The 17,446-nt window shown below is 38.7% G+C and overlaps 1 protein-coding gene across 4 annotated transcripts in view; it reads left to right on the plus strand.

Annotated features, from left to right (window-relative positions):
- Positions 1-15,906, plus strand: part of SORBS1 (sorbin and SH3 domain containing 1) — a 177,341-nt gene extending 161,435 nt beyond the window's left edge. For all 4 annotated transcript variants that reach the window (XM_089656208.1, XM_089656211.1, XM_089656209.1 and 1 more), the window contains 2 exons: positions 11,013-11,125; positions 12,014-15,906. In XM_089656208.1, coding sequence (XP_089512334.1) covers positions 11,013-11,125; positions 12,014-12,081 — 181 coding nt within the window. In that variant the 3' untranslated portion in view covers positions 12,082-15,906. The remainder of the gene's footprint in view (positions 1-11,012; positions 11,126-12,013) is intronic.
- The last annotated feature ends 1,540 nt before the right edge of the window (positions 15,907-17,446 follow it).

Genomic DNA, 17,446 nt, shown 5'->3' on the forward strand with positions numbered 1-17,446 from the left:
TCAATGGGATGTTTTCCCTGATAGGAAGTATAGGGAATCTCTCTCCAATGGGGGCACCAACAAAAACAAACTCTGATTTTTAGTAAATTGAGGAAAGGTTGAACCATTTTACAATGTTTAGTGCTGTTTATGCCTTTCTGTCCTGGAAATTACCGCACACCCTAATTCTTGTACTGATGTCATATGGTCAGGAAGTGGGGAAAATATTCCCAGTATTGTTACTGGCAGCAATAAAAACTTGAGAGCAGGGGCGGACTGACAAGTCATAGGGCCCCCGGGCAATAGGAGATCATGGGGCCCCTGTGTCCTTGCCCAAACTCAAAAAAGCCTATCAAAAAGGTACCAGGGGCATCTCATGGGGCCGCCTACTGACCCCGGGCCCTCGGGCAGTGCCCGAGTTTCCAAATGGTCAGTCCGCCCCTGCTTGAGAGATATTCTGAAAAGGTTGGTTGATGTTGGACTTTAGGTAAAATATTTTGTTAAACAAAAGGACAACATGGTCTTTCTTCAGGTGTTATCCACCATCCAGCTTGTAGTCCCCTAAAGCAGACGCTACATTCCCTCGTACTATTATACACAGTGACTGGAAGCACCGCATTATTACTAAAAACTATTGTTAAAGGTGACAGTTAGTTAAGACACTTGTATCAGTGCCAGTGTTGAACTGCTGCTTCTGGGTATAGGAAATGCATATGCAATGTTCTCTTTGCAAAAAATGGATAAATAGGCAATGTTTTCTAACAAACCACTAAAAAATTCCAGCTCTAAATATTGATGTTTCAGACGACAAGGAATCTTTCTTATTTTTTTCCCAGTTGGGTTGATTAAAGGAAACCGGTACTAAAAGAAGTGGAAGTGGAAGCAGCTGTTTCTGACCTAGCTCTGAGAATGCTGGTTGCCTAGCAGTCAAGCTGATCCTCTAACTTTAACATTTTCCAAATTACTGACTTGGAACGTACATGAAGCCAATGAAGTCTGAACTCCTATTTTGCATTTGTTTCTGGTACATGACTCAGGAAATATTGGACCCACTAGATCAGCATGACAGTCTGGCACCTAGCATTTTCAGAAGGTGAGCTCAGCTATGGCATCCTTCATACTTCTCTGAAAATTTTCTTAAAAGTATTTATACTCAAACAACATAAATATGAATGTCTATGGAACAATCTCTGTAAAGATCCATCATTCAGTGTTTACCTCAATTAATGACTAGACAGTCTTAAACTTTGACTGCATCTTGCTAAAATCAGCCTACAGTCAGGTCCATAAATATTGGGACATCGACACAATTCTAAAATTTTTGGCTCTATACACCACCACAATGAATTTGAAATGAAACAAACAAGATGTGCTTTAACTGCAGACTGTCAGCTTTAATTTGAGGGTATTTACATCCAAATCAGGTGAACGGTGTAGGAATTACAACAGTTTGCATATGTGCCTCCCACGTCTTAAGGGACCAAAAGTAATGGGACAATTGTCTTCTCAGCTGTTCCATGGCCAGGTGTGTGTTATTACCTCATTATCCCAATTACAATGAGCAGATAAAAGGTCCAGAGTTCATTTCAAGTGTGCTATTTGCATTTGGAATCTGTTGCTGTCAACTCTCAAGATGAGATCCAAAGAGCTGTCACTATCAGTGAAGCAAGCCATCATTAGGCTGAAAAAACAAAACAAACCCATCAGAGAGATAGCAAAAACATTAGGCGTGGCCAAAACAACTGTTTGGAACATTCTTAAAAAGAAGGAATGCACCGGTGAGCTCAGCAACACCAAAAGCCCCGGAAGACGACGGAAAACAAGTGTGGTGGATGACCGAAGAATTCTTTCCCTGGTGAAGAAAACACCCTTCACAACAGTTGGCCAGATCAAGAACACTCTCCAGGAGGTAGGTGTATGTGTGTCAAAGTCAACAATCAAGAAAAGACTTCACCAGAGTGAATACAGAGGGTTCACCACAAGATGGAAACAACTGGTGAGCCTCAAAAACAGGAAGGCCAGATTAGAGTTTGCCAAACAACATCTAAAAAAGCCTTCACAGTTCTGGAACAACATCCTATGGACAGATGAGACCAAGATCAACTTGTACCAGAGTGATGGGAAGAGAAGAGTATAGAGAAGGAAAGGAACTGCTCATGATCCTAAGCATACCACCTCATCAGTGAAGCATGGTGGTGGTAGTGTCATGGAGTGGGCATGTATGGCTGCCAATGGAACTGGTTCTCTTGTATTTATTGATGATGGCTCTTATTCCTTCTGATGATGTACGTGTGATACGAAACGCGCGTCAAGGAGGAGCCTTTGCTAGCCGTGACGCTAAGCCGCCGGATCAAGGGGTCCGGCGGCCACTCTTCTATACCAGCTGGTCAGTGTGTCATTCATGATATCCTTAGTGCACAAGGATTGATTTTATTCTCATATTTATGTTAAGTGTGTTTTTTTTTTTTAACATACAATAAATTTTTTTATAATTTAACATAAATACTACACTATGGGTATTCCTTTTTGCTCCACATCGAGCATTTAATTCCTCAGGACCACCAGGTGATTACCCCAAGGCCCAGAGATATATTCAGCTGATCCTGTTTTGGAACCTGTCTGCCAGAAGGAATCCCCAGATGGGTTACCTTTCATCATAGAACCACCTGTTCGGATCTTCCCTTCATCCACAGTCGGAGTGATCTTTGGTGTATGAGACACAAACGCACAATTTAAATTGTGCTTCCGGTGAGTGCGCAATTTATTCATTTCTTCTGCATATCGCCGGACTACATGCATCATAAAGATCTCATCGAGATACACTCATCTGTGTTTCTTTGATGACTGGACTGTACTGTGCATTTATATTGTGTGTTTTCATTGTGAAGTGAAATTGTGTGAAGCTCACGTCATTTCTTTCCCCCTGTTTCCAACTTTTGGGAGGATCACATATAGTGTGTTTGGTAACATATAATGCATGTGGTCCACATCTGTTGACATTTAAGTAAGGGATATTGCACCATCTTCAATATTGGTACAGTCATATAACATCAAGCGCTGCACTATTTATCTTATATTATTTGTTTGAAGGTTGATGGTTTTCCTTTTTAGTGTATCAGCTGCTGTGTCAGTTAGCGCTCACTGAATCCCTCATTACCATATTGATGATGGGACTGCTGACAAAAGCAGCAGGATGAATTCTGAAGTGTTTCGGGCAATATTATCTGCTCATATTCAGCCAAATGCTTCACAACTCATTGGACGCCGCTTCACAGTGCAGATGGACAATGACCCAAAGCAGACTGCAAAAGCAACCAAAGAGTTTTTTAAGGGAAAGAAGTGGAATGTTATGCAATGGCCAAGTCAATCACCTGACCTGAATCCAATTGAGCATGCATTTCACTTGCTGAAGACAAAACTGAAGGCGAAATGCCCCAAGAACAAGCAGGAACTGAAGACAGTTGCAGTAGAGGCCTGGCAGAGCATCACCAGGGATGAAACCCAGCGTCTGGTGATGTCTATGCGTTCCAGACTTCAGGCTGTAATTCACTGCAAAGGATTTGCAACCAAGTATTAAAAATTGAAAGTTTGATTTATGATTATTATTCTGTCCCATTACTTTTGGTCCCCTAAGAAGTGGGAGGCACATATGCAAACTGTTGTAATTCCTACACCGTTCACCTGATTTGGATGTAAATACCCTCAAATTAAAGCTGACAGTCTGCAGTTAAAGCACATCTTGTTCGTTGCATTTCAAATCCATTGTGGTGGTGTAAAGAGCCAAAAATGTTAGAATTGTGTTGATGTCCCAATATTTATGGACCTGACTGTATATTATTGTTTAATGCATTCTGATGACCGTTATTAAAAATCAACCACGTGAAACTGGAATGTTTTGGAAAATTCTCTATAAAGGGCAGAAGCCTTCAATGATTTCTGAAGACCCTAGTTGTACTGTTGTGCCACAAACCACCTACCGGTATATGGCTTAGCCATAGCCGTAAGATCGTGCTCACCAGAATTGTGTTTAGTATCTCAGTTGAATGCTGCTTTATGTAAAGCTGTTTTATAAGCAGTAATGATTTGCTAAGCCATTCACAAAATACACATACATTAGCTAGTATTAGTTAGTCACATTCATCTGGATGTGTCCTGTACTGTTGAAGAAGTTTTGCTGCTTATCCAAGCTGATTTTGTTTCCCATCTATTTTACTGACATTTTGACAGTGTAAAAAAGGAACAAATGACAAAACTTCATTTACTGTTCACATATTCAAAGAAGTACTGACACTATCCATTATCTTAACACGGCTCTCAATAATTATCCAAATAGAATGTAAGCCCAAGGTGGCTGTCTTGTGGCCATGGAGATCCCCCATGTACTATGGGAAGTCAGGTAGAGAAAGAATGAGAAGAAAGAGAGAGGAAAAAGATAGCGACAACGCACACCCCACCCACCCCGACAGGCTTCTGTGTATGTTTAGCTGATCATGCCCATTAGGTATTTAATCCAAGGGTCCCCATGTTTTTACAAACGAGGGCATTTTCTTATCCTGCAGTATTGCAGAGAGGTGTTCATTGATCATGATCCAAGACATTTTTGCCGAAGTCAAAATGGACCATAGGAGATTTCTATGATCTGAAGTGGTGGGGGGAAGCACCCGCGACCCACAAGGCCACCCTGGTTAGAACCATGTACCACTGTAAGAGCACTCTGTAGTTTGCTTCTATTAAGAAAGTGTTGATTATTGATTTAGTGGTATTTTCTGCTAACCTGTGCCATTCTGCCAGATCAAGAGTTTCCCCAGAGCTCCCATCTGCTCCCAGAATACCATAAATCTTAGAGATATAACCTGAGTGTTTATCAGTGCCCTTACATAGATATTGCATAGGTGTGGTAGTGGAGAAATCAGACACCTTTTTAAATGAGGTTATGAAACAAGCTATTTGAGCATATCGGTAGTATTACGTACAGTATGTGGTATGTCATGTTTCTGTTTTAGACGTTGCACTGACGATATGCCTTGGTGATCGTAAAATCCCTTATTAGTCCACCACAGAAAATATTGGAGAGCAAGGCCTGGGGTGAAGTCTGGGTTTTCAAGCAGTGGAGCAAAGGGAGCATGGGCCGATTTATATTTTGTAGCCAATCTATCCCCTAAGCCCAGACAGCGGTTCACACATACCAAAATTCAGCTGGTACCTGCTGAATTGGCTGAACTGTAGTCCATGTGTACTGGGATAAACTCCAATGACTGAGGCAAAGGAGTTTGCAGAAAAGTCAGGTAAGTTGCTTTTACAGCAATGGTAGCCCCTCATGTTACTATCAGGAAAGAATTTGCAGTTTTCTCCCTGCGCCTATATATTGAATAAGGGAGATGGAGGCTGTATGCAAACCACAGAAAGGGAACACAGATTAGACACATATGCTCTCCTGGAATATCCAGCTAACTCGTATAGTATATGAATCAGAAAGTGTAAATTCGTGCTGACACATGCTTAAGATGTAATTGCATGCCTTTGCCTTGACCACACACCTTGCTGATTGAAGTAAAAGTGGCCTAAGGGAATGCTCATATTTCATTCAGACATTTGATTGTTTTCCGGTCAAGTTTATCATGCACACCAGTTGTCGGATATCTCATTTTCCACATTAACAAAAGGCATGACGTCAACCTGCATGATATGACCTCTAGTATACTGTATCTGTAGTATAGGAAATACCTCTTGAACCAATCATTATGTCATGCCTTTTCTTAGCTTCCTGTGCTGCTTTACATTTTCCATTAGCTATATAAGCTGAGGAGGAATGTGTGCCACTGAGCTGGGAAGATTAGAGGAGAGTCTGCCTGGAAATGTCAGATATTCACACAGCTGCCCGAGGGAAGTCAGGATTAAGGCTTTGTCAAACGGCTACCCTTTATTGTAATGTATGTCACAGTTCAAGCATGAAATTCTGAGCCAGCTATTTGTATTATATTTCACTTGTGTTATTTTATACACGCAGAACAGATCTACACTACCATACAAAAATAAACTCAGAGGAGTTTATCCACAACTAAGGGCTCATGTACATGGCAGCTGATAAACTCACGTTCAGGAGCTTTTCTGTGGTTTTTTTTTCAGCAGCCCCTGAACTCACCCTAATGTTTTCCTATGTTCATGTACACATAGTCGTTTACAGACAGTTGAGTTTACAGTCATTTTTTTGAACGCACCAAACTTACATTCAGGAGTAGATTTTACGCTTGTAAACGTGTTTAGAAGCGTTTGCATTTAGAAGCCATGCTGTCCAGAGCCTTTTTTCATAATCAGAAATGCACGCAAAGCGTTTTCAAGGTACTCATATGGACCCGGTACACCAATGCAGTGAGTTCCAGGTTTTGTGTGAAGGAAAAAATGATAGAACGTGCTGCATTATGCTCATGATGGGATCCATAGTGAATACAACCAGAAAAGACAGGTAATCTCAACACATACTGCTCTCTGTTTCTGCTCTCTCTATTCCTCTCAAAATGTCTGAAATAGTTAATTTTTTACTGTTTTTCAGTGCATTCTGAGCATTTGGGAATGTCTCTTGAGGTCATCTTTTAAAAACGCTTCTAAACACAGATGCTCATAAACACGTTATGCAAACGTGGCTAAACTGACTTTTTTAACCTACATTTTCCAGCAGTCAGTTTCCATCATTCAGAAGAGTTTTCCAAACGCCCCGTGTACATGAGCCCTAACAGTGAACCATTGTAGAATCCCACCACTGTGCTCCATTAAAGGTACATTGCATGCAAAATAGACAATTCAGTCTTGGGTTGCATACATGGAAAAGGGTCTTAAAGGTCAGTATTATAGTTCTTTATCCAGGCAAAGAGGTTGATTTACTAAAACTTGATATTGCAAAATTTGGTGCAGCTCTACATAGAAACCAATTAGCTTCATTTTTTTTTTTGTCAAAGCTTAATTGAACAAGTTTAATTTAGAAGCTGATTGGTTACTACGCACAGGTGCACCAGGTTTTGCACTCTCCAGTTTTAGTAAATCAACCCCATAGTGTTTACTTCACCAATCTAGCATAGTCTGTAATGGGGTGATCCTAGAGTGCACCACTCCATTCTCATTGCTCCTTGCATACAGAATAAGAGATGTAAAATATAAACTTTGCTAAAAAGTTTCAGCTCCCAGGCAGATTCAAGCTTACATTGAAAGTACACATAATTGGTGATTCCTTGAAGCAGAGAGCATTAAGGGAACAATTAAAGGAGTGCCCTCCTACAGATCCTGTATATACAGTTCTTACACTGCAAAGGATTACAGAGTTCAGATTAAGGCAAATGGAGTGAACTATTTGAACTCATAAACTATCAAAAATGTGCCATGCTCCACTCAAAATTGTACCAAACTAAAAACATAAGTGCAAAATTTAAATGACTCCAAGAAAGTATAACAAAATGTCCATATTAATTCCTTGATTATCACTTTAGTGCAATATATCAAATGCTTCTGTGTCCACCTTTGGTGTCTGTAATTATTCAAAACTTGTGCACTCCCACCAGTTATGCGCTCACCTTAGATATATGGCAAGACTGTTAAGTGAGGTCATATAAAGCTTGTGTCCCATTAATGGGTTAAGTATGGATGAGATTGGTATCCAACAGATCTGGATCCCGTTCACTCCTCTAGTTGCTCTCCTCCATCGGTTACAATGTCAAGAAAAATAACCAGAACATAGTGCTTTATACTTACAACAAGCATTTATTATGATAAAATGTTACACTCACATATGCAGTATGTAAAAGCGCTTTATGCAGAGTAATTATCTCCAATATCGCTATCGACTCTGTCCTGTGTGCAGCCAGCTGGTATCTCTAGATCCATAGAGTGTCATGACGTCAAAGCCCCTCCCCTACGTGTTACGCCACCGGATCATGTGTCTTCATCAGGGAAAATGATTGTATATTATATTTGAACTATTTGAACTCACTGCAGTAACCGTGTTTATTGTAAGACTAATTGAACTTTCACTTTAAATATATTCCAGGTGTATAAAAAAAGGGTATGCAAAATCTTACATTTTAAGCTTTTCTTGATAAAGTAACTTCAGTTTCAATAGAAATGTCTCTCTCCTGTCAGCATACCATAGATAAGGACCCTTACTTTCTGAAAAGGTCTGATACACCCAGGGGTGGACTGACCATTTGGAAACTCGGGCACTGCCCGAGGGCCCGGGGTCAGTAGGGGGCCCCATGAGATGCCCCTGGTACCTTTTTCATAGGCTTTTTTGACTTTGGGCAAGGACACAGGGGCCCCATGATCCCCTATTGCCCGGGGGCCCCACGAGTTGTCAGTCCGCCCCTGGATACACCCTCTTCTAACTAAAAGCTAGATCTCTTTATTGGGCAAGGAGCATGTGCTATGCTGATTGTAGAGAAATAGGTCAGGCTCAGCAAGGATGTTATCAGACCTTTGCAGAGAGACCACTGCTTCCACACAGAAGGCAAGGATCCTTCTTTGCGGCATGCTGATGGGGGACAGGTTTTCTACTCCAGCTGTGCTCTAATGAAACAAAATGTAACATTTTGCACGCCATGAGTTTTGATGAACCTGGAATATATTTAGCTTACTGAAAAGTTAGGTTTATTTGTGCTTGAATGCTTTATTTGTATACAGGGTGCAAGGGGTTGGTAGATGTTTTAACTCAGACAGTTCAAGGTTATTTCATGGAAAACCTCATTTGGCTTATGATAACAAACAGGAAACTGAGAGTTGTTTATTATTCAAGCTATTTCCTAGCTTCATGGACATTTAGCTCATTAAATATGTTTTAGGGATAACTGTACTTTTCTAAATAAAAAATAGTTGAGCTGAAATATGTAAACCATTTAAAGTGCATACATAAATATAAAAGTACATTTCATGGAGAAGGATCCAGTTCATAAGTGCCCCTGGCCTCAACACATCCCACACCACTGTCTACATCCTGACACTCCTCATTGGTGCCCATCCCTTGTCTACATTCCAGATACAAGGGGGGGGGGGGGGAATCTGTGTCAACCTGGATATTAATTACTTAGAATAAGCCTTTATTCTCAATTATTTAATTTTATTTAGCAAACCCGTAGCCTTACCATATAGAAATTAAATGTTTAGGGAATCCATTTACCATTATTTAACCTAATAAATATTTACTATATCTCAGGGATGTAGCAATATTAAATTACAGCACCTGGCCTGCACTTCTCCATAGGAAGTTTGACATCATTGTGCCAGGACCAATCCTTTCATAGCTGTTTTGTCAGAATTGAAAAAGTAGAGTCCTGCCTGGGTACCTAGAGCTATACCCTTTTTTAATTAAAGTGTTACTAAACATACAATAGAAAAATCAGTCTGTATATGCAGTAAAGTATGTTTGTTATACTCACTGTGGAACCTAAGAGGTTAATCCTCTGCATTGTGTAAAAACGCTGTTTGATCCTGACTTCTCTGATCCTCCCCTTCTTACAGTGCCTCCCTCTTATCCCCTGATAAGACATATCGTGTGGAGTCACTCTGCACATGCTCAGTTTGGTGTGTATTGCTAGAGAGGTTTTATTTTTTTTTCTTGGGAAGAGTGCATGTGATCAGCACAGGACAAATCAGCACTGCCCAGACAGAGGTCAGGGGTATTGCATCCTCCTATAGAAAAATTAAAGCTCCTCCTACAAGGTTTAACATGTGCTCTGCTGGACACTGATAGAAGACACAAGACTACTCAAACTGCTGAAAGGTATTTAGCAGTTTATATTTACTAAAATAATTGCATTTCCGTGTTCTGTGTACTGTGGGAGACCAGACATAGTGAATGTAGGGTCCTGGGTTTAGTAACACTTTAAGGTTGATGGGCTGATTATGTTGCTTATTTGTCTTCTGTTGTACAGATGCCCTAATTTCCTTTTTATGCTGACAATATTATTCATATTCATATTGCGTTTATTATAAAAGTGTTTTTAATGCCATTCCTTGTATGTTTTTGTTAATTTATCATCACCATGTGGTGTTTTGTGTTTCTATGGGTAGCACAACTGATAATTGCTTGTGTAATTTTGCCTATAAACTGGATTACTAACCAGATTGTGCCCCTTAATCTAGTCTGCTAATATTTTGTCCTTGGGTGAGATTTTGTAAAGTAGGGATGGAGAGCGCTTCGTATGATTGGATCATTTCTTCACTAGTAAAGTATCACCAGTCCTGTTGAATCCAACCAATCCCGATAAAGAGTTGATGTTATGCCAAGACAGGTTTCACGTGTCATGGTTTTCACTTTGTCATAAAACCAGTCTAGCCATACAAGGCTAAATATAGGCATTTTTGCCAGGATCTTTTAAAACAGAACCAGGATTAAAAAATCTGAAGGTGTTTTCCTTTGTGAAACAGGATTAGTATTTTGCTTTAGAATAAAACAATGTTTACTGATAACCAAAGAAGCCCACAAACGTAGGGTGGTCATCACCTGATCTAGCTTTTTACAGTAAAACTGGGAAATGATCAAATGTCTGTAGGCACTCCGTGACACCTCATTTGGCTCTTTTTTTAGGTATAGTCCATAAAGCTGGCCATAGATGGTTTGAATCTTGGTCGGTTCAGCAGGGACCAGCCAAGATTTGAACCATCTATTGGCAGGCTGATTGTACCCAATTAAATTGTACAACTTGTGTACAACTAGCCTGTCAGATTTTTAATGTGAATATTGCCAGTGGCTATAACCGTTAGCAATAATCACTGTGTTCTCCCAGCAGGAATGATTCCCCTCATGCCCCCCCTCCCCCCCTTTGGCTGGGAGAACACAATAGCTTCACGTGAGGGACTCCCTCAACAACCCAGTTAGTGCTGATGGGGGAATCGAGCAATTTTCACCAGAAACCTCTTTCTGCAGTTAGATTTTGCCTAACAACTGCAATCTAGTATCTGTTTCTTTTATAGTTTTATTTTTTTATTAGAATTTTTTTTTTATTAGTGTTCTTGTATCTATAGCCTGACACATTCTTTGTCCTATTTTTCAGGTTTAGCTTTCAGGCTTTGTACAGCTATTTACCACAAAATGATGATGAGCTGGAGCTCAGAGAAGGAGACGTTGTTGATGTCATGGAGAAATGCGATGATGGATGGTTTGTAGGTAAGACCGTGTACTTAAGTAAAGACCCATTATTACAGATTCAGATGGAACTATCAGTTTTTTCTATGTATGGTCAGGATTAATTTTGTTTCTGAGCGATATCCTGAGCTTTTAATTAATTGGCTACAATTTTATACATCATTTGCATGATGAGCATCAAATACATGAAAGAACAGCAGCCTTTTATTACCCAAGAGGCATCCCAGCAGTGACACCCATGTCTGCTATACTCTTTGATCAATAGTCCACATTGCTCCTGCTTTCATGTCTCATGTTTAATTTTGCACTTGTGAAGTTGGGGTAGGCATGGATTGGAATTAGAGCAAGTATTTAGGATAGGTTTACTAGTACTTGGAAAACAAATTAAATCATGTTGAATTATTCTTTAATATTCCTCTGTTTATAACCCATGACATTAAAAAGATACATATTTAGGTATAATAGTTCTATGTGCACAGGAAATAGATCACTGATCACCATTGTAATGCTTTGCAGACTCATTTGCAAAAAATGATAAGTGCACATTTTTTTCTTGCAAAAATATGTACATTTATTATTTTTTTGTAGAAAGTAGACTTAGCCTTTAAGTTGTCACAAGAACAGGAGCTAAGGGAAATATTTTAATGGGAAAACCCTTTCCAGTGACAACTTTCTAAGAAGAGATATTTACTCTCTTTGACGGGATCTTCTCTTAGTTCTTGCTAAGTGCATCCTAAATGCCTCTGGCAAGAAGCAAAGTGGCTGGACAGAATCACAAATCCTGTGAGAGATCACATCACTCACATACAGTATGTGCAATTTCAACCATTTGCTTGGAATTTAACATTACACATTGCTTCTTTGCCATTCTAATTTTGCTTTGCCTATTTCACTTTTATTTTGTAACAGGTACATCGAGAAGAACAAAACTGTTTGGCACGTTTCCTGGCAATTATGTCAAGCCATTGTATTACTAAAGACGATACAGCACGCAGCTACAGAATTATTAAGCTATACTTATAAAGAATCCGGCTTATGGTATTATGCTATGTGAAGGCATTTGCTGAATGTATTCATTAAGGTTCTACACAAACAAGGTTTACATGTGTCAGTACTGTGTTCAACTCTATATTTCTAATATGAGACAATGAAGAGTTATTTCATCTAGTCAGTCTGTTGTTACTAAGTTGCCTTAATGTTCTGTTATTTTAATGAGGATCCTATCCTTTTCATACTTGTGTTTTAAAGTGTACCTGTCTCCTGCAAATAGAAAAGCCATTTGGCTCGCTGAAATTATGCTAATGTTAAAAGGAATTAAAGGTGGGAAGAGCTCTCGCTTGTCCCTATTGAGTTGAGAGAATCAGTGCTTGGTCACCCTAGTCCCATTGCTATTACAAGGAAAACCAGTCCTCAAACAATCCCTTTCAGAGGCAGTATAGGCCAGGCTTCTCACTTGAACTCCTGATCCCTATCCCAGTCCCTGTTGCTGTGCACATTGAGGAATGCAGTGACACAAAATCTTCATTATCAATTTGTCATCATTGTCCATAATAGCTGCTACGGTACAATTGTGTGAGGAACACTTTCCAGGAAAGGAACTTGTCTTAGGAGTCAGAGAGGGTCACAAAGTTCCTGGCTTCTCCTTACTCTGGTTGCCTTTAATGTATGCATAAAAAAAAGTACATCATTTAAAACGTGGTTAAGATCACATTAAGAGATAACATATTTTAACATTTTTATTGTCACATTTAAATGAAATCACAAAATAGTATGATTTTCCAGTGATACAACAATATGTGACCCGTTCATGGGTATTGGTAATCAGTTTATAAAGATCTCCTGGAATGTTTTGCCAGTGATTAGCCTTGACATTCATATCAGATGCCTGCAAGGTATGAAATTACAATTCTCTCATCTCTGCATAACAGTGTCGGCATATGTGCAGCAGTCATTTTTATATACCTGGTAGTACGTTGTGATTGAGCTATGGAAGTACAGATCCTGAGTAGACAAGAGCTGTAGTTTTTTTTTTCTGCTGCTATATCTTGTCACTTGCCTGGCTCCAGAGGTTATACAACTGAAGACAGCATACAATACGAAGACTGGGCTTTAGAAATGTGCATAGGAGGCATATGATCATTTCCAAAAGGAATTAAAAGAAGTGTTTACTCAATAAATGGATATCTGTAGTTGGATATACAGTATATGGTTTAGAAGATGCCAATATATAGGGAGTAATTGTTGCTCAGTAGGCTATTTTACATATATATCCATGGTTGAACCTTACACAGATCTGGTCTCAAGATGAATTCTAATTTACTATGCAATTTAGCTGTTTGGTATGGATTCTAAAGGTCTGGGGTCTATACCATGCATCTTCCTGTGACAATGCTTTGCCAGCTTTAACTATAAGGGGTGGATCTTTAATAATGTGCAGTCAGGGATTTGCATCAACATTCTGCCTACTTCATCAGAGGACTGTGCTCTGATTTTCTCTGTGACTTGGTACTCTTAGTACTTTGTAGAGCATACACTGTGAAAGGCTTGTTTATACTCATTTCATGCCTATAGAATAGTAGTTGTATTTTTATCTATTTATGTGGATTTCAGCCAACCTGACACTTGCACTGAGTGCTTTGTGTACAGTCGCTTATTTAAACCGTGCAAAAGGCGATGTGCAGTAATCCTTAGCAGCCAACCATATTTCTGTACTTTGTTGAAAGCTGACATGAAAGTGAATTCTGCGGCATCTCTGGTTTACTGTTTTGGCCTGTCACCAAATAGGAGCTGGCTGGTACAGTATGCACATACGGAGTAATTGCTTCATTCAGCTTTAATCAGGAAAGGCAGGTGAGTGATACAAACAAGACAGCAGTATGTGAGGAGATATTAAAAATGCTCAGTTGACTTTCATCAGATGGTCATAGAATAGGGAAGTGAAGCTATTTATGTAGCTAGACAGTGTTGTATAGGACGTGATTTTAACTTCATATTTTACCTTGTCAATGTGCAGATAGCCATTCAGGGAGGGGAATCAGTTTTTATGAAAATTGGGTTTAACTTTTTTCCATGGACATTAGTGTAATTTTGCCAATCTGAGGTTTCATTAATAACCTGTTATATTTTTTGCAAAATGGCTCCTTCTCTGTGTAGGTACCAGGTATGCTTTTACTTTTGTGTTTAAAAGGGAGGTGTGTTAATCTGACTTAAAGGGGTTTTCCAGAGTAAAGCAAATCTCAGTATATAATGAACTAAATTAACAAAACAAACAACAAAAACATTTTAAAAAAATTATATATATATATTTTTTTCCCCCTGATGTTACACCTTCCACCATTAAGGGATGCCTCCTACCATTGTGGAGTGGTTGCTGCTATACGTTTCCTGAGATCAAGCCTTAGGGGTGGGTTGACCAGCAGGCAGAAACCAGATAGGCAAGGGTAGCCTACACACAGATATATGTATGTAGGCCTTCAGGGTGCACTAAAGAGTGACATTATCTTTTGCGGACATTCAGGCATATTTGTGGACATTGCTCAAAAGTAGGGATGAGCTGAGGCATATTTGGATCCTAGTCCAAACCCACCTGAGTGAACCTGCCAGGTGATGGTTACTGTACTGGGCCAATTATAAGTGACCAAGGCATTCCCCATCCCACAGCTGCACATGTGCACGCCCTTTTAAACATGCAACTGCAAGTCGGGAAATGCCCTGGCCACTTATGATTGGCCCATTGCAGTGACAGTGGCGAGATTGCTCGGTTGGGTTTAGACTAGGATCCAAACACACCTTAGCGCATCTCCATTCGAAAGCAACAGGCAACACAGTATATTCTAAGGTTATATGTTAATGGATCTTGCTGAAAACGTTGCTGAAAATCCAGAAAACCCCTTTGAATTCAGTGAACTGAAACATACCTCATCATTTTTACTATGTTTAAATGAAAAAAAAAATGTTAACCTCTTCAAGTTTGCTTTCACAAAATTACCACATACTGTACACACCTATAAAATGTTTCTAAAAAATACACTGTAAGTTTACATCTTGCAGTTCAAAAAAAAATACAGATCTAGAATGTTCTTTTGTCATACGATATATTTAATAATGTAAGATGACTATTTTTTTGCTGGCGCTTTTTTTACCAATTTATTAATTACAGCTGTGATAGCATGACTAGCAATATGTTTTGATAAATATACATAAAAAAATCTCTATATATATTACCTGTGTTCCTAGTACTAAAGAGTATTTTTTTTTGCCATGAACTGTACTTAAGTACATTCAACAAAAGATTTCTAAGAGGTTATTGACTGTAAATATGTATATTTGACTTTGTAAAGAACATGTATGTTACCTTGTATAAAGAGAAAAAAATAATTTAAGTGAATTGACTGAAAAGGAAAAACAGTTTGGAGAAATGGAAAGATTTTTTTTAATAGTATAATTTAAATGAAGGAGGTTCGGTATAACTTCACGGGAAGTGTTTAGCACAAGATATCTATGTCACAGTTAACAGAATCACACTGTCCACCTTATAAAAAAAGAAAGACATAACATATGCATTGTTTATTACTATTTTAACCCAGCAGATGCGTTCATGACACAGTATTTAGAGCTATGTTAAGAATTGGGAGGTACACTAACAATACATTAGGAATTGTCTATTTGACTATTTAGTCAAGCACACATACAACAATAATGGATGACCACTTTTCTCCACACTTTAACATAGTTACGTTGTGTTGTTTTCTCATTGCAGTGCATTATATTTTGAATCATAATAAAAGAAAGCATTCAATAAATGTTGGTTCTTTTATGATTTTTAATCCGTGTGATCTTAAAAAGTTTAAAGGGGGAAGCATTTTTATTATAACTATACAGGATTTATATATCACCAACAGTTTGCGTAGCGTTTTACAGCGGTTTTAATTAAAAGGTGTGTTTAGAAGGAACTGCAAGAATATTCTGGATAAGAGAAAAAAAATGCAGAAAAATTGTGTATGGGTGCAGCACTACAGTACCCCTCCTCTCTATGTAGTATATTTTATATTCATATAAAACACAAATTCCAATGAAGTGCTTCATTACAGTGCTGGAATTGTGTCTCTTGTGCTTGTTGTTTCATAAAAGTTCAAAAGTGTTGTGAAATAAGGTGCAATATTCAGTTCTAGTGTTGGTGTCCTCATGCTCTTTGCCAACGCACTCACCGGCCATCCATGACCCTTATTGTTGTAAGCGGGTCTAACAGCGCTTATATGCCTCTCCTCCAGGCTCCTGTCTATCCCCACTGGGCCAAATGCAGGTATCACTTTTTCTTCTCCAGGGGCCTTCACAAGCATATATGGAACAGACCAAAAGTTGTTTATTATGAATTAAAATGGTTAAAAACACTTACATGTAGTATATGCTTGATAAACACAAGCAATTGTGCATTACAGTATGTTCTGGATGCTCCTGCATTCCACGAACCAGAAGTGAGCAGACCAGAAATGACGAAGGTTACATAAGGAAGCTCCATCCAATGCATTTCGGCTGCTCCTGATGATGTCAAGATGACAAAGTGCGTTGGAGGGAGCTTCCTTACGTCACCTACACTTCAGGAGTTTACTAAATCACTTTATTGAACTTTGTGTTTTATATGAATTTATTTGATTTTTTTGTATGCAAGTGGTTCTTTCTATAATATGACATAGATTGCATTTATGGTTTATTAAATGGTTTGCTTAAATTCAAATAAATTGATGCTGCTCTACTCAAATAGAGCTAATCCACCATCATAAATAAAAATAAATGGCAAACACATGACTTGGCAGGCCCCCTAAAGGTAAACAAGTGATCAATACCTTCAGTAAACATTGCACATAAATCAATAACCCAGCCAACAGAGAAAAAAATTTTGAAAAAAGGTCAAAAATATTAAACGCCTGGTTGATCACCTCATCAAAATATGAAATAAGTGACTATACAATACTCATCAAATCATAAGTGAATGGGAAAACAATAATGTTAATGAAAAACATACATATCCATTAATGATTAGTAAACACCGAGCCGAGCACCCCCCTGAATGGGAACAGTAGTAAAAATAGTGCTTGGATTCAACATGAAATACTTAATATATATTATAAAATAAACAATCACCTCACTGAGCAATCTGCGTAAATATACCTAAGTGCAAAAAAAAAAAAAGTGTGTGTATGTATATATATATATATATAACAGTGTATAGTCCCCAATAGCGTGTGATGTGCCACAAAATTCTCCAATATTCAATAAATCATCCAGTGAACACCCCTTGTTCTCTTCCACCAGCTAGCATGCACACTGACCTCCAACTCTGAC

The sequence above is a fragment of the Staurois parvus genome, unplaced genomic scaffold, assembly GCF_062004578.1.
Source record: "Staurois parvus isolate SC_StPar_1 unplaced genomic scaffold, SC_StPar_1.0 ptg000894l, whole genome shotgun sequence".
NCBI classification, from domain to species: Eukaryota; Metazoa; Chordata; class Amphibia; order Anura; family Ranidae; genus Staurois; species Staurois parvus.